We start from the raw sequence: 18,666 nt of genomic DNA, 5'->3' as shown, positions 1-18,666 counted from the left end.
CTGGAGAAAGCGAAAAGAAATTTGGCCACTTCGATAAATGCCTTTCACAAAGTGCCCAATTCGATCTTAGGAAATCCAAAGAGGTTCGAACGCTTCTAACCACGTTACTTTTACACACTCGATTCTCTTTCCGTGTAATACGAGTTAACATCTGCTTGAAAATCTGTTTCTGTAAAAATTACGATATCTTTTTCCCCGGTGTAAGAGAAACAAATGGCAACGTTACTTGAAGTATACCCTAACGCTTTTATTTATTTATATATCATTGTAATAAGCGGGATAAACACTTGTTCGTCGACCGAACCGCTTCGAACGTTTCATTGTACCGTCCTCGAATCGCGGGTTTTCGTGTCATCGCCACCAGAGATGGAGAGAACCCATGGACGTGTAAGGAAAGGGAGCGATGTTCGGCACCGCCTGTGGGTCGGACCATGGTGGTAATGCGAAACGGATTAGAATGTAGCTTGGACGAGAAATTCTAGGATAAATCAACCGCGTAAGTCGAGGACTTACTGTAATCGTAAAACGTTTTCGAATCTTGAACTCGAGTCATCCTGTCAGAAATTACCTTTGGGACAATCTTTGATGCGGTATACAGAAAAAAAGTACAACTTTTAATATGTAATAATATATATTGTTAACATTTCGATCAATTTCAATATATTTCAATATATTCAACAATGTAAAGAATTTGATTTGTTTGACATTACATAGCGGGTTTCAAGCATTAAAAAAATAATATAGATTTCTAGATCTTCGTTATAAAACTCGTCTACTACGAAACCAGAAGTCGAAAACGTTTCACGATTACGATAAAATGCTTGAAACGATTCTACCAACGAACAAGTTTTATTTAAACACAAGCATGAATCAACATCATCAAGCTGAATAATAGTTTTTTTTTTTTCTTTTATTAACATAAACAGATGCTTACCCGGTCGTGGAAAGGAAGTATTCCTTGTTCACACAGTTTCGCAAGCAATCGGGTATGCGGCCGACGATGGCTCTTCGTATCTCACTGGCTGCCATCTCGCGAAGTTCGGTGCAACTTGCATCGCTGTAGAATGCTGCGTGTGGCGTACACAGTAGATTGGGTGCGTCTTTCAAAGGACCTGCGTTGGAAACAGAGATCCGTTCGATTACTATTGTTTCATATTAATGAACTGAATCTATTTCCGTGTGCTGTTTGCGTCAAACAAATTCGATCATGGCATAGATAGGGCGTGTTTGCGTTGTAATATTTGCTCGATAACACGAATGATTCATTAACGAGTTTGTTAATGTCGAGCAAGATACTTCGTTAATGAATCATAAAGCAAGCGTGGTCGTCAACTTCGAGAATTTAAATTACAAATTGGAAATCAAAGCATCGTACGATTCTTTTTCCGAATAGGTTTCCGAACAATGAAGAAGGACCAGGATATTGAAAGGATATATTAGTTAACATGAGGGGGGTTAGGTATGGACAGATAAAACTCACACTGCGAGGACTGACCCTGAAAGACGTTGTATGGCTCATTTTCGTGTACATCGAGTGCTGCCGCGCGAATTCTGCCTTGTTTCAGTGCTGCGGCTAATGCATCATCGTCTACCAGACCACCTCTTGCTGTATTGACTAAAAAGGCGCCAGGTCTCATCTGTAACACGAGTCATAATCGTAAGCAACATGGAAGTCTACATAAAATTTACAAGAATTATTTAAATATGAAACGATAACCGATGATGCTAGCGTACCTGTTTGATAGTGAATTCATTAATTAGATGATGGTTGTGCTCGTTCAAGGTACAATGCAAGGATACGCAGTCTGACTGGAATAGTAGATCCTGTAATAAATCACAATTACGTATTACACGCGTGTATTTTCTTTACGTTACTTTGATAAGAAATATAGTTAATATCGAACCTGTAACGTGTAGACCCTGTTAAGACCAAGAGACTTTTCAATTCCGTCCGGTAGATAGGGATCATAAAAGATGACAGTGAAGCCAAAAGCTTTGGCACGCAGGGCAACTGCAGAACCAATCCTACCTAGCCCAACTATTCCAAGTGTGTCACCACGTATCCTTGCGCATCCTGTTGCAGCTTCCCTGACCTGATTCATAAAAATTAAAGTTAATTAGTTGCCGTAAGACATCGAGACATTTTAGAATTACGCTCGTCTTGAAATTCTCACCTGTTCCGGGCCCGTGAATTTTTTCCCTTCGCGTACCATATTTGCCAACCAATATGTACGTCGATATAAATTTAAAATGAGGCAAAGGGTGGTGTCAGCTACTTCTTCGACGCCATAGCCAGGCACATTGCACACGGCGATGCCAAGCTCTCCTGCCGCTTTGACATCTATGTTATCTACTCCGGATCCAATTCTTACAATGATTCGTAAAGTTTTGAATTTTTCAAGATCTTCTTTTGTCAAAATTATGGTGTGCCACATTAATGCACCTACCGCTTCATTTAGTACCTGTAAAAAGAAAAGGGGTCGCACCTTTTTTTACCAAACTTTAAGAACAAAATATATCCTTCTCCGACCACAAATACAATTCAACACTATGAATCGAAATTTAAACCATTTACCTTTTCGTGAATTTCAGATGTAGACTGCGCATCACAGAAGGCCACAGTTGCAACATCTTTGAGAATAGGCATTTCAATAGAGCAGTCTCGGCCATCTAACAAAGCCACTAACGGTCGCGTCTGAATGGGTCCATTTGCAATTGGACCCCTCAGGTTCTCCATTCGAGGGCGTTTGGGCATCATCTTCCGTTTGTCCATCGGTCAAACAGCCCCCCCAATTTTTATATTTTTCACTTGTACTCTCAGTGTCACTAAAAATATTTGCTTTCTTCCAAGGAAGTCCTATCGTCCACTTGTAAGGAAGCCTCTTCGTATGTCTTGAAATATGATTTTGCACTTTTACGCTGTGTCACACGGATTGCTTTTGTAACACTGACTTCTGGTCGGTTTTTGGACAAGGACCACCGAACCTCCAACGCATCACGACTCGTTGAACACCGTCTCCTATAAAATAAAAAATAATAAAATTGTTAAGACAAATTGTTCAGACAAATCGTTAAGAATTGCTTTTATTTATATTGATAATATAACAACAACTTATCAAAATTATTGCGATGCAATCATAAATGTTATTAGTAAACACATCATTCGACTGTACCAATATCTACAAACAAACTTGTTGCAGTAACCGTTAATACTCATTTTGCAACGAATATAAACAGAACTAAGTTAAGCACGTAATATTTTGCAACATTTTGACAAGTATGGAGCATAAACGAAGAGAAAAACGTCTGAAGAGGATTCGTTAGAAAGTTGTGCAAACTTTTTCCACGATCGGAAACAATTTCACAAAAACGAAAATGCAATACGCATAAAATAGGGCCACTTCGTATAATAAACATACATTTCGACGCCTTCATGAATTTCTTCATGGAAGAGAAATCCATGCGATACGCATAATTATAAACGTTTCACACGCGAACACGATATCGCGCGCTCGAGAATCTACTAAAATTCGCGAAAAGCCAATATTCGATCGACCGAAGAAGTTTAACGTTAATTTACGTTGGAAAAAAGGAAGCACTTAACAGCGTGTACAAACCGAACGTTTTAGGTTACCTTGAAACGCGCCGGCTTAACCTGCGCACTGCGTTGTGTTCAGCACAGTGAAAGAAACGTTCGGAAAATGTAAGAAAAGCCAAGAACACGATGCCCGTGTTTTCTTTAAACAAAAATACATACGAACTTACTACACTTCGATCCTAAACAGAGGAATAAAAGTAATCGCACAGAACACACCGAACATTGAGAACAGAATTACTAGCTGGGGCAAATGTTTTCGGAACTGTTAATGGAGAGCCTGGCGTTGGTTAGTGGGTCGACATTTTCAGCCCATTTTCGGCAGGAATTGTAAACCAATCATAGTGCGTTTCGCACGCTCGTTATTTCGATTAACTGTTCGATAACCCATTAATTCACGCTTTCAGAGACTTTGTTTCTGCTAAAATATATACTTAGCAAGCAACAATACGAAAACAGAAAAATATGCTGGATCAGAGTCGATTTAGTGCCCCCGGTGCTTTTATATGGCGGAACGGAAAAATGCTGAACCAGCGAAGTTCCATAAGAAAGTAGAGAAACTGACACGTGGCGCCCTCGTCAGACGCCGTCACCACGCAATACTTAACCAAGATCATCAAAAATAAATCAAACTTGTGACAAGAAAGTACCTACTTCGGTATGATGTTTTTTACGATCGAAGTAACCTAAATCGCGACATTCTCTGCGCACCATTAGAAAATGTTTATCGATTGAAAACAACCCAGAAAACTTTCCCTGTTCCCTAAAAGGAAAATTCTGCAACTTTGAACGAGCAAATTTAGGTCGAATATATCACATTCGAACAACCATCATTTCTGGTCAGACCAACTAGAGACGTTCGATTATCGTAAAGAACTTAATCCTATATTCGTTCTTTAATCAAAGCAATTGATACACCATTAAAAAGTCGAGTTCTACAAAAGCGATCTCACGAAAATCGATTCGAAAAAAACGTCTTTCGAGTTACCGACTCAGCCGTTTACTTTTACATTTTTTAGGTTAGATCTATATACTTGTATTCATATTCACGGTACGATGAAGAGAAGAACTAGAAATTAAAGGATAAACTAATGGTTTCTATTATTCGTGTAGATTCGATACAGATTGAAACGAGTTCGTTACGGATTCTTCTCGGATATTTCGTCGATGGGTACAGTTGGTCTGGCCCACCGAAGGCGGGAACATTCCATGTGATTGGTTTAATACAAGATAAACGATACACATTAAGATTCGTTCACGCACGACCGTGACGAGAAAGATGAGCGAAGAGGAATGTTTGATCTGCCGGTCAATATACACAAGTAATCGGAAACACAAGCCACGAGGAAGGCTACAAAATGAGATCGCTGCTAGCCTCAGCGAAAGCGAGGATGCGATACTAACGCAGAGTGCAAACCTAAGCACTTTGACTTGGGCACATGTTGTGCCAACTCAGCGAAAATGCAAGCTCATATCATCAAAAGGAGGAGAGGCAAGGAGGCGAGATTAAGCCCTTGTTCGACAGCTGGCAGCGTATATCATACGTAATACACGGTTAGTAGCTGGGAGAGCGATGTGTCGAGGAAGTGCGCTTAGAAAGAGACTTGTAACACTCTATTTACTATACGCTCGTGCGTGGTTAACTAGCTACAACGGGAACGTACTTTCCGTTGCTATACTAATTATTTTTATCTGTAGGAATCTCGTAACGAGGAATTGAAATAATAAATTACGTGTCGAATACCGAACGCAGTCTTGAAGTATTAACATTTACGAATTACTGATGTTTCTCGAGGGCCCATCCGAAGTTATCAAGACGTTTCCGAGCAAGTTAAAAATTCATCGAGCTTTTAAAACGAAAGCTAAGCGATCGAATCGAACCCTTTAGCTTAATCTCGGTGTGCAACAGAGTTTTTCGAGTTACAGATACAGCGACGAATGATGGCAGAGAGGGGGGAGGGTAAGGGGAGGACGGGATAGCAAGGGTGGAGGGAGGGGGGGTGAAGCTGCCGGTGGGATGGGGAGCTATGAGGGCGAAGTTATCCAATTATTGTCTAACCTGGGAGCAACTTTACTTGGCGGAGAACCGTTGGCGCGGGGGGGGGGGGGGGGGGGGGCTCGTCCTGCCGGCTCTCTCTCCCTTCCTACAATCGAGCCACGATAAAGTAAAGTTTGTTTCAAAACTTGCCGCGCAGAGAGGTGACTAGGTTTTTGTTAGTGACACGTGAAATTCAAACGACTTGGTTGCGATAATAATCGCGGCAAGTTTTTTGTATTAAACGATACGGGGATTCGAACTCGACGAAAGCCTCGCAAATCGAGTTCGGCGGTTCGTTAATAATACGCTTACGAAACTTTCTCGATGGAAACGTGTTCGACTTGTAACGCTGTTGTCTTCGCAATGATATTTTTCTATTTCAATGGAACACCTTCACCGTTAGACGTTACAGGTTTTTGGGGGTTAGATTTGTAATTCGTTGAACGCAAGGGGCGACACGCTCAAACAAATGTTCATTTACGGAAAGTACCAAGAGGACGGTTCGAGTCCTCGAGTGGAAAACAAAAGAAAGAGAAGAAAAATAGAAGAGGGAGAAGAAACTCGTCCAATTATGATGACGAGTATCGGTGTCGGCGTTCGGGCATTCTCATCCTTGGCCACGACGGAATGGCCGGGAAAGGGGTAAAGGGAGTGGGGCTGTTGCTCCCGTACCTTCCGCCTTCGCGTTCGTCTCTCCAGCGGGCAGCGGGCGAACGACCATGAGTGCAGGAAGGGAGGCGAGGAGAGGGAGAGGAGAGGCGACTACTTAAAGTTGGCGGAAAGTTTGGTTCGGCAGCAAAGTTAACTCAGTTAAGTTCTCCGCTCCTAAAGCGAAACTTCGGTTCTCCAACGCCTGCCTGCCTGCCTGCTCTTGCCCTCCATCCTCTTCGCCCTTTCCCTCCGCGTCCTCCCTTTCTCTTTCTCCGTTCGTCTCGCGCTTCGCACAGTCTTGGCTGTCCTTACACACTCTGCTCGGTGCTGTGGGAATAAGTAATGTGTTTTGGAATTACCACTGTTCCGCGAGCTTTTGCATAGAGAATCGATCGCCATTGACCGACTGGAATATATCACTTTCGTTTTGTACAAGTCGATTTGTGATCACGGCTAGGGCGTAACGGTTCGCGCGTTCGAAAATAACATTTTCGACCGTATGCACGCCCGATGCGTGCACGAACGAAGATGGAGGGGGACCTCTGTGTTCCCATCAAGCCACGAGTGTTTGAGAAGAATTTAACGACGCTTTGTTGCGATTCACTTTTCACGGTTCAGTGAACACGATTACTATCCACGATGGACGTTACGAGGATTAGGAGAGAAAATCGCGTACAACTACAAAAAGAGTAAAAGTGACTCGGAAACGATTAGGTGACCCCCCCCTCCCCCCTCGACAACGAAACGTCGAAACTTCGAAACGTTTCAAGAAAAAGTATGTCCTCCCCCCTCCCCACTCTTCCGCTCTAACAACGATCGAAATTCCAAGACAAAGTTTTGCGAGATTCCCTGGAAAGCGCGAGTATGCTTCAACGTTCATCGTTGCCCTTCTATGCACGTACGCATGTAGAAGCTCGTAAGCATCGTTTTGTAACAGATACCAGTCAACATGGCCGAGTACTGTCCCTCCTTTGATGGTATGCCAGAGCAAAAAAAGAAACCGGTCCAGTCGGTACTTACGAGGAGGTTTATCTTTCAGGGTTCGCGTATGTGGTTCGGAAAGAAGTTACGAGCGTTCTCCCGCGAAGAAAAAAAGCATTCGCTGCGCCCTCTTAAAGAAAGATCCAGAAGCAACGAAAATCGTTTAAAACTCTTCTCGATCGAACAATGATTCCTGTAACTGATTTACTTGGAAATGCTAATTTTCTACGTTATCTCGGGAGTCGAAATTCGTACGAGATTTCAAAGGCGCAGAGAGGAGTCGAGAAGGAAGAAATGGCAGAGAAAGTAAAACGAGACGGTGGACAAAGTATTCGTTGAACTCGGCGAATTTAGTTCGTGCGTCGGCCTTGAGATTGCGCCCTCCTCTACGAGTGTCGATGCACATGCAAAGCGTGTTCGCAAACGTCGGCTCCGCCATCCCTTCCCTCTCACGCACTGATCGATATAAACATAGATTCGAGCATTAATGTCTCGGTGTCTTTGCACCGCGATACTTGGTCGAATCGGCTCTCGCGGCGACTCGACACGGTATGCAGACCGAGTATGAAACTTTGCGAGTTAACTTTGAAAACATTTCCTAGCGCATCCCAAGTTCACCTTGAACACCAACTATTCTTTACCGAAGTTACAATCCGCTCGAGTGTCGCAATTACCGAAAAGTTTGACGTAAAGATTTAAAACTTTGTCGACAGTTTTTAATTAGCGACGTATTATCGATGGAAACGATACAGGGAGCTCTTCGTTGGCCATGATCGACCGTTATGAAATTCGAAACCGTCCCGTTCGGTTACTGAACACAGACGACGTCAGCAAACGCGATGAAAAAATGTGAACGGAAAGGTGCTATTATTTGTTTTGCCCTTTTTTGGCATTTTGTTCTCTAACGCGCACCCTTCTTCACGCCTCGCTTAATTTACGACTTCGCTATCTCTTCCACCGACTACGAGGATCGTTCATTCGCATGACGGCGGGGTCAAGAAGGACTCGATCGAGAACCATAGACAAAAAGAACAATACCGGTACGTTCAAGACATGTGCCAGCTCGTGTCCCCTATTCATGGTAGGGCACGCGATGAATATACCCTTGTTAAGTTTCAAAGTTACATACACTCCGTCGACTTTGCCAACCCCTCCTCTTTACGGTTCCCTATATCCTCTTCCGCTCTGAATCAGAATTTTCCACATAAACCGCCAGCCAACTTTTCTTATTGTTTCCGCACCCGTTCTGGATGTGCTTCATGGAATAAATCACTTCTAAGGAAACAAAAGGAGCTGCTTGCCGAACTTTCCGATACATCACCGCGTTTCAGCGACTGCATAAAAAAACACGGATCGAACGTGTTAATAATCAAGCGATTTCTACTAAAAAGTTTCAACGTGAACTTTCAAAGAAAGACATCTAAACGGGTCGTTTATCAAATAACGTTTGAAATCGGTCGAGCGAGAAGAGCAATAGGTCTTAAAAGGAATGATAATCCATTAGTAACGCCTAATGAGCTATAACCCATTAGTCGCAACGGTTACAACGGGAACAAGTTCGTCCGCGTATTAGAGGGCCAATTTATAACTTACTTCACGCTCTCCGCCGTTCACAAGAACGTCCCACGAACAGCCTAAGTATGTACACGCGTATACAGGGTGTCCTAAAAATATTGGAGGTCCTTGAAAGGGGTGGTTCGGGAAGTGATTTGAAACAACTTTTTCCTTTGCAAAAATGTCGGATGGGGCTTCGTTAAGTAGATATTAATAAAAACAAACCGACCAATCAGAACGCGCGGATACCGTTGGAGCGGCCGCGTCCAATGTCCTTCGTTGCACGTCGAGTCACTTGTTCGCGTACGAGAGCGGATACTTAGCGCGTAGCCATCGCTATCGCGGCCGCTCCAACGGTATCCGCGCGCTCTGATTGGTCAGTGTTTTCCGTTAATATCTCCTCAACGAAGCCTCGGACAACAATTTCGCTAAGGAAAAAGTTGTTTCAAATCACCCCCTGAACCACCCTTTTCAAGAACCTCCAACATTTTTGGGACACCCTGTATAGGCGACCTCATGGAAACTGCAAGCGTGTGTGTTACAGTCGAACCGTATACTTAGTCTAATGCGTATGTTCTTCGTTGCGTGTACACGTTTACTAATTCTTCTGAAACAAATATACGCATGATAAATCAATGATACTTGTAAACTGTAATGCAACAACGTCGTAATCTATTACCCAAATAAAATTCCTGATAAACGTATGCTTACGCTATTCGTTGGACGCCGAGCGTGTGCATTCGTTGCAGTTTACGCTTCGACCGTAACAGAGAGAAACGATTTTCTCTGTCCGCGACTCTCGCGGAAACGGCGATGAGCGAGCTCCCGTGGTACACTTGTTTCCTGTGCCCTATTACCCATACACCTACGCTGGCTGCACGCTACGTAATACGTACGCAGTGGACAAAAAAACCTCGCATCTTCTCGGTTTCTCTCGAGCCCGTTTTCCTTCTGTCTCTTTCGTTCCCGGTGCCGGTGTTCGTCTCCAACGGTCGCGTACGTTCGTTCCACCGCTCTCCGACCAATGCGCGCGCGGCGCACACCTATACAGAGTTACAGCGGGTTAGGACAAGTGCGTAGAGAGCGGCAGAGAGTAGTTCATGGAGTTTAGTTCCTCGTAGTGGATATGGCATCTTGACTCCTAGTAGTGGAGTGTGGCAAGCAATGGTCGGCTCGATCGATGTCTCGCCAACTTCCCACCCTCGACAGTCTGCCCCTCTCTTCAGGACACGTCCCCCCCTCCCACAAACCACCCACCCTACTCCCGGCTCTCCTCATCCCAGCCGTCAGACTCCCCGTCTCGCTCAACCACCTCCCGCTGTCCCCCATCCGCCGACACATCGAACTAAATCCCGGAGCTGCTTACTGCTTCCAAGTCTGTTTACAATGGCGATGCGCTACCCCCATTATCCCGGGGTCGTACTTCACCTTCGGACTACATCGTCACGACGAATCCCTTTTTACCTCCTCCTCCCCTCCCTTTCAGTCCTATCTCGACGGGTTTGTTTCAGCTCGTTTATGAACCGATTACGCTAACAAATTAAGTGTTTTCGGATGCCTCTAGACTTACGATACGCTTCATATCTAAATATGCTGTTATACGTTGCGAAATTATATTATTATGGGAACATTTCACGCTCAAAGACACTATCGTCATCGCTCCCTACAGTTTTCTCCAGATCGTTCTATTTGTTCTACGCAATGAACTTTGAGAGTACGAGAACCCTAGCAGAGGTTATTCTAGAAAATAATTTTACCTAGAACAATCCTCCCTTCTTGGACCTAGGAATAAATATAGGGCAGGGTAATACCCTACCTAGTAACTTTTCCTCTTTCGATGATTATATGCATGAATTCTTGGAACGCGCAAGTTTTTCATGGAACGTAATACGAAGTTCGGAAGTATACACGCGTAATTACAGACGGGACCAGGTTTCTAAGTGTAATAAACGGTGCTATAACTTTTGCGTGTGTCGGGCGTATTGTTTTCCGTTATTTACGTAATGCATGCCCATTTATCTATTATTATAGCTATCCGTGTCCGTTTCCCGCAAGAGTGGCAGAGACGAGCAGCGATATCTATGTACATTCTCGTTCCATTGTACGAGCCATTGTAGAAATCGATCAGGGTCCGTAGCCTGAATAGCATACCAGTAATTACGCTTTTCCCTAGTCTCGAAAAGAAATCAGCGTGCACGCGTAACAGTTTGATCGTTCCGCGCGCTGATTACGTAGAATTGTCGCGTTATATCTTTTTCGCAAATTTCCACGATGCGTACCAATGTATTTGTCGAACGATACCGGGAGTATTAGCGTCGAAATAAAAAGAAAGGAGCCCGATTAGATTTAACCTTGGCTTCGCGGGCACGCTGCGCGTAACGTTCGCGTGGCGTAAATTGTTAACGGAACAAGTGCGTTGCCGTACACGGAAACACTTCCTCGCGGACTGATTTACATACTTCATTGCTATCTTTTTTGTCGCGCACGAATCGCGCCAACGTTTGAAAACATTTCAAAATTTGTTTCGACGAAATTCAAGGTCAGGTTATCGACGAATCTATAATCTAATTGTTGGAAATAAGCTTTCATATTTCCCTCGCAGCAGCATTTATGCGCCCTCTATATTCGCGGTGTACATCTTCCGTCTTTTACTGCAACAAAATGTGAGCGTAGCTTCTAAGATTGTTCTCGTGCTTTTTCACTACTATTCTTTTAAGTATTACACGATTGTTAAATAAACCATTTTTGGTAGAAGTACTTGGCGTTATTTCATTCCTCGTTGCTCAAAAATAACCATCACTAATCGTAAGAATGAAAACTTTCTCTCTGTACAGGGTGTCCCAAAAATGTTAGAGGTCCTTGAAAAGGATGGTTCAGGGGGTGATTTGAAACAACTTTTTTCTTAGCGAAATTGTTGTCCGAGGCTTCGTTGAGGAGATATTAACGGAAAACACTGACCAATCAGAGCGCGCGATACCGTTGGAGCGGCCGAGGTAGCGATGGCTACGCGCTAGGTAGCCGCTCTCGTACGCGAACAAGTGACTCGACGTGCATCGAAGGACATTGGACGCGGCCGCTCAGCGCGTAGCCTTCGCTACCGCGGCCGCTCCAACGGTATCCGTGCGCTCTGATTGGTCGGTTTGTTTTTATTAATATCTACTTAACGAAGCCCCATCCGACATTTTTGCAAAGGAAAAAGTTGTTTCAAATCACCTTCCGAACCACCCCTTTCAAGGACCTCCAATATTTTTGGGACACCCTGTAGAGCGTGTTTCTAAGCGCAAGGAGTTCAACGGAAATTCCGTGCGTGTTACAACTCAAACAATGAAATCGAAAAGAGGAACGGTACCTTTTGATCTTCCTCGGCCCCACTCCCGCACGAGGGAAACACAGCGATAGGTTGTAGCATACCCGATAGTTGAGTCAGGTCAGTTTGCTAGCCTTACATAAAAGCGGCTAAGCAGCGATGGAGGGAAAGAGGATAGGAAATGTTATAAGATATATACACGGGACGAATGAAACGAACCTGAAGAGAATACCGAGGGAAGAAAGGCAAAGAGGAAGGGGGCAACAAGGGAACGGGTGGGGGCACCTGTTACAACGTCCAGGCCGTTCTTTCGCTCTCCCTTTCCCTCTTTGCCGAGCAGCCATCCACATGCCACTTAGGCTGTTACATTGAAATTTCTACGGAACGATCTGGCGTGCACAGTGCTTCCAACATGGGCGATCAAACTTTAAAGAACGAGTTCTGGCTTATTAGGTATAACGGGACGAGAAGGACATCTTTCCTGGTCTTTCCAGATAAATATCGTCGAGGTCGCGACACGTTGCCTGTTTGAAAAATACTAGCTTCAGATTTCTCAAAGTGTCTATCGCCGACCGTTATTCGATTATGCCACGACGAACCGAGAACATAACCTCAACAGAGTCCTAACCGAACAGTGACAGAGAGAGAGAGAGAGAGAGAGAGAGAGAGAGAGAGAGAGAGAGAGAGAGAGAGAGAGAGAGAGAGAGAGAGAGAGAGAGCGGTGTAAACAAAGCGTTTTCGACCTGCCAGCGAACCGAAGTACGAAAGAATTTAAGTGGGGAGGATGCACGGGCCATGTAATTGACCTCCTCCGTCAATCTCCAACAGGCCAGCTAAAATACAGACGGTTAAAATTCTTATCTGAATAAACATTTGGTTGCGATTAAAAGATAAACGACTGTTTATCTGTTACACGTTAAATGAAATTAGGAATATGAATCATAGACGCGTAGAAATATTACTCTATACGACGAATGTTTCTTCCGAATAGGACGACGAATCTTTTAAATGGAACAACGGTACTTAATGGGTTAAATCAAGATTGTATGCTAAAGAAACAATGGCCGCAGTTGGAGCGGGAGGCATTTCCGTGTCCACGACCGCGAGACCGTTTACTATCCTCAAGGTAACCAGAATACTCAACCCGACGAAAGTTTGGTCACTTTATTTTCGAACCTGCCTGTAGAGCGTCGCTGCAGCCCGTGGACAATCGACGTAACCACTCTCTCGTGCCTTTTACCGCACTTGTACGGATCCCGGACGAAGTGTAACGATGTCGAGAGATCGATAATAACCGCCGCGGTTTGGTTCCACCCGAGCCTCGTACGAGACAGGGACACTTTTTCCCCCCTTTCCCACCACCCGTTCCTCTATCGCTCTCTTCATCTGACCAGCTTTCGCCCATCTCTTCTCTTCGCCAGCGATTTCACGCTTTAATTACGCGACAAAAAATGACGGAAGACGAGCCGATGACGGAGGACAAAGCCCACGGAAACTTTACCGCTCTCTGCGTCCTTGTTCGCAGCTGTCTCTTATTTTTCACGCCTCGCTCCTTCGAACCTTTTCTATCAGCGATCTCAAATTAACCTTTTCTTAAATGCTTGAAATGATGGATTGTCAACTAAAAAATAAAAAAAAAATAAGTGAAATAAAAAACTGTAAGTTAAGCGTTCAAACATACGCGAAATAAAAAGATGTGGTTTCGCGTAATGCGTGGTAATAATGCCGTCGATGCTATAAATACCGAAAGAATGTTAGATCGCGAAATAAAGTACGCGTACATTTTTCGCATTATCGTTCCGTTATCAGTGCACGCGATAACATTTCTAAATAGGCGGTTACGTGTACTCGGCGCGGCACATCTGTATCCCATCCAAGACTTATGCAAGTTGTGTAACGAATTAATTTCGCTTGGTGCGTTACGTCGGGACGAAGGAAAAATATGGTCGAGGAAATTCTTCGAACGTTCGCAATCGCGCTCTTATCTCGATCGCCGAGTTCCAAAGTGATTAACCTTTTCCTTCCCATTGTAGTCATCCCGTTGCGTATCTACACTTATCGAAAAAATATATATTAATTTCATACAAGACGTAGCAAATATGTACAAAAGTAAAAGCAAATACTTTTTTTCCCGTGGTCATTCGATAAGCTAAGAGTGAAAGGGTTAACGGGCATGGCGCGAAATACTTTCGCAACGAAGCCGCCATCGCTGTTACAGTTCCCGGCGATAAAAAAGAATGATCGTGACGTGTATCTTTCGGCGCGAACGGGAGACTCGACAAACAATAACAGATCCCTGGCGACCTCGTCAGTCGGGAGCGGAACCATGAATCATCGATACATGACGAATTCCCATGAAAATTCTCTCGAACCGTCTCACGACCCACGGTGTTTGATTATTTGACCCGATTACGCCCAATCCGCCGGATAACGAGTCTCGGAGAAGACTACGCATCGACCGCGCGAAATTGAACACCGGATTACCGTGTTTACATGTAACGTCCTCGGAACGACCGCTATCGTGATATTTGCGTTTCAAAATGCGGCTTGGTACCGTCCGAGTAATTTAACCTTTTGGGATGTCCATTCTGAAACTAACAACTGTTTTATTCCTAATATAGTCCACGTCACTTTTTCGAGACTTCGAATAGAAGAATTTTTGAGAACAGAAACCTCAGGCCTACTTCGTGACTAAGTCGGCAACACAGATATTCTCCCGAACCGCGAGAGGGCCTAAAAAAAAAGTCGGTTGGTCAGCGACGTGCGGGACGACCTCCTTCGTCAAGTCGAACGACTTAACTTTCTCGAAGGATAACACTTCTGCTCGTTTCCTTTCTCCGCGACGGCCGCTGGAGATGGATTTACGCGGCGCCGGCCGAGGAAAACGTAAATATACGGGACGACGCCGCACATACGGTTTCGCAGGCTGTGAGTGGGTTTCTAGTAAAAAGAAACAGAAGTGTCGCGACGTGAATACAGGTCACAACATTGCTGAATAAGCAACCGAGCGTACACCGCTGCTCTCCGCGTTCAGCAAATTACGTAAGGCCAGAACGGGAGCTCGTTTAAATACGGACACAATCAACGATGAATAAGTAAGTTACGTCCGTGTGCCGCGCACACCGTCGAAACAAAATAAGGAAAACGTATGCGACGTTTGTTCCATATTCGCGTTAAATTCGGCGAAAATTACGCAATCCGGCATTCCGCTCGGCGCCGACGTCCTTTAGGACTTGTCGATACTCTTCCAACCACTATATGTAGTCAGGCTTTTTTGGAGAACCTTATACTTGTATATTTTTTCTGATGTTCAATTGGACCATTAGGATATAAGTTTGAATTGTTAATCCTTAAGTCCTTGTTTATTGGGAAAAACTCATGTGAAACTGAAGGCTTCAATAAACCGCGGATATAAGTTTGAATTGTTCATCCTTAAGCCCTTGTTTATTGGGGATAACTCATGTAAAACTAAAGGCTTCAATAAACAAAACAAAAAATACTCTTCCAACCGAATTGCTCCCACTTTTATCTAGTCAAACGCACAGGTGGACGATCTAGCTATAAATCAAGCAACGAAAAACAAAACTATAAAAATATACAACCTCATAAAATCAGTCATTCGATGAACGAGACTTAAACGATCAAATTGTTACAAGTCTACAAAAATCCGCATTTACTACCAAAATATCGTTTCTCGAAACGTCTACATCTAAAAAACAGCTGAAGTCATCGGACGCACGGGCATCGCGTCTCCAATATTGTGCAGTCATTCGAACCGTGCGTTTCAGATTAGTAGGTCGTTAACATGCTTTATCGCGTCGAACGGAAGCTTGTTAACCAAGTCCGGCAAGAACATCGAACTCGCGGGAAAAGTAAGTTCGTGCACGCGTCGAAACCAGCGGTCTTACCCAAAAATGTAATTGGTTAATATTTCGATATTTATTTACTTCAGTTACAAACGGAACAAGACGTAACCTTAGCGTAAACTTATACCGATACGCGAACGCGCGATGTGACGGTTCCCGATGACGTATGCAAACGTGTCCTTAAATTATGTCGCTTAAGAAAATTTCCCGCTGATCGCGCGGAAAGCACCGTACGTCGACGTACGAGGAAATAAATAAACGTTGAAGATGGGTCGTCGACAGAAGAAGAGCCAGATACAAACGAATGATATTCTAGAAGCGTCTATCTAAATGGCGGTCAGCCGTGCGACACGTACGCTTAGCAGAGTGAATGATTTATATCGGAGAGCACACTGTACCGGGGGTATTTAGTTTCGTCGGCGGAATCAAATATTTTCAGTAACGTGATTTATCGAAATGTAAGAGAGGAAGTCACGCGAGCCCGATTCGATGCCGAGAGCGTGTACAGTGTACACTTGGTGGGTAATCGAAAATTCTGTGGGCACTTCATCCTGTGTAAATAGAAGAAAATTTCGAAGCACGGCACAAAGTGCTGCCATCTAACACTATTTCATAACAATTTTCATACTCGAGCGATAATGCGTCAGAAAATTTGTCCCACGCTCGCACGTGCACCCACTAACAAAACGCGAACGAAACGTCGTTCGTGGATCGTTTGTTACACGCAGAAGCGAGCGATATTGTATTCAAATGATAGATTTATCAAAGAGAAATAAATTACATCGAAATTCAAACAATGCTTGTTTCACTACTTCCGCGACGATCGGTAACCGATTATAGTCCGTGCGCGTAGTAAAACAGATAAGTCATCTAATTGTCCATCGTAATACTACTTCGGCATTAACATATTCTATGGACTTGCAAATTACACCGATGATTTTTTCCAGATGTCGATCCGGGAGAAGAGAAATGCGAGAAACGCGTGCATGAAACCATTTCTATCGGAAAGGCCGAAGACGTTGCCGAAGGTCAACGTCAAGATACGATTTCACAGTTCACTGGAAAGGAGAGCACTTAAGCGCAGAGATCGGAGTTCCTCAAAGCATAGACGAAAATTCAGTGGAAGTTTCTGGGGTTTGGGAATACCGATGTTCGATTCCAGGGTCAATTTTCGTCCAACGATTTGAAAGACGCGATTGATTCACCGTTTAATTTCTAATCATCGTCTCCGTAATTTCTACTCGGATCTAACCTAGAAACGTCAAAGTATATCCCGAGATGTAGTTAGTAACTAGAAAAACGATTTATGGAATTGATTTCGCGGGACTGAATTTTCCAGTGAATCGATTCGAGTCGCTTCCATTGAAAATCGGTTCCGGAGTCGATCTTTTCGCAAGAATCAAAGATCCCAGGTTGGACAGTGGTCGAGGGTAAGAGAGGATACGATAATCGGGCCAGTGGCGAGGCAAGCGAAGGGCCGAATAAAAAGAAAGGCACGTGGCTCGGTGCTGGCGCGGCGTCTCCCGCCATATCACACTAGTTAGCATACTCGCACACCAAGTGTCATACACAGCGCCGGATTAGGATTTTGCAAAGCCCCGGGACTACAGTTATCGTAATTGCACGCATAACGAGTAATGTATCTAAAGTAATCCATGTTTTTTTATTTTAATATGCTTCCCGTAAATAAAGTTTTCATTCAGCATTTACGAAAAAAACAACTTCTCGCGATCCCGATACAAATCATTTGCGAGTAATTTATATTGTTATCACGGTACCGACGATGTACTTTTCTTTTAATAATTTTTCCTTGAGCACACCACCCCCACCAACGCTCAGAGTGATTTTCGATGAAACTATTGCAACATTTGGTTGGAATTGGCGATCGTTAAAAAGAAACGAAAAATCACTGCATGTGCGAGCACAAAGGGGTCGGAGCTCGGAGGACCCCTGGGCTGTGGCCTCTTGCGGCCCGTGTCTCGTCCGACCCTGGTCATACACACGCACACACGGGCCCAAGGAACGGTTAAACGGCGAACTACGTGTGCACCGTGACGCTGGTGTACGCGCACGGACGACAAAGATGGAAACGCATACGAATACACACGCACGAACCCGCGGAATTTTCTCCGGTGCGTGTGTGCACGCATGCACCGCGCAACACCAGGAGCCGCGCTAGCGACGCACACACGGCGTACACTGAGCTGTTCGGCGGCGCGATCTAACGCGAGAAAAACTGGAGCCACGGCGAGTGACCACTTCACTAACCTGTCGGAGGCGATTCCTCTTATATTCCTCGGGCTCCACAGCACTCCAGGCGTATCGTGTATTTCCACCGGCCACACTGCGATCACCAAACAGTATTCACTCTCTCACACGGCGTTCTTTTACGATTGTGTCTCTTGCGGGACGTATACGCGCGGCGCCTCGACTATTCCGACTCGCACGGCTGGGCTCTTCCGGCGTCCACGGGTGACTTCGAGTCTCCCGTGGAACGATACTCGGTCGGATACGGGCACTGGGGTCACGCGCGCCCGCCCCAAGCCCCAGTTATTCGCGAAAATCCCTCGATTCGACGAAAAAATTAGTCGACAATGCGCGGAACTACGCTCGCGACTGTCTCCCTCGCTGGAGGAAAATGGCGGCCCCCGGCCATCCGAGTGACTCGCGCGCG

General features: G+C 44.6%; 1 protein-coding gene across 7 annotated transcripts in view; it reads right to left on the bottom strand.

The window, feature by feature from the left end:
- Positions 1-18,666, bottom strand: part of LOC128892674 (C-terminal-binding protein) — a 21,844-nt gene extending 3,178 nt beyond the window's left edge. Inside the window, exons 1-8 of one of the 7 annotated variants that reach the window (XM_054153256.1) lie at positions 18,261-18,666; positions 2,576-3,019; positions 2,175-2,462; positions 1,905-2,093; positions 1,735-1,824; positions 1,481-1,637; positions 935-1,112; positions 7-169 (exon numbers count right to left, since the gene is read on the bottom strand). In XM_054153256.1, the coding sequence (XP_054009231.1) occupies positions 145-169; positions 935-1,112; positions 1,481-1,637; positions 1,735-1,824; positions 1,905-2,093; positions 2,175-2,462; positions 2,576-2,773 (1,125 nt within the window). In that variant the 5' untranslated portion in view covers positions 2,774-3,019; positions 18,261-18,666 and the 3' untranslated portion in view covers positions 7-144. Of the gene's footprint in view, positions 1-6; positions 170-934; positions 1,113-1,480; positions 1,638-1,734; positions 1,825-1,904; positions 2,094-2,174; positions 2,463-2,575; positions 3,020-3,419; positions 3,593-3,634; positions 3,788-18,260 lie in introns of those variants that run through there. The other 6 variants (XM_054153244.1, XM_054153218.1, XM_054153250.1 and 3 more) reach the window with 6 other exon arrangements.

Source organism: Hylaeus anthracinus, unplaced genomic scaffold (assembly GCF_026225885.1).
Source record: "Hylaeus anthracinus isolate JK02 unplaced genomic scaffold, UHH_iyHylAnth1.0_haploid 0, whole genome shotgun sequence".
NCBI classification, from domain to species: domain Eukaryota; kingdom Metazoa; phylum Arthropoda; class Insecta; order Hymenoptera; family Colletidae; genus Hylaeus; species Hylaeus anthracinus.
The sequence above is the reverse complement of the archived record's forward strand: the minus strand, read 5'-3'. Positions and strand labels throughout refer to the sequence as shown.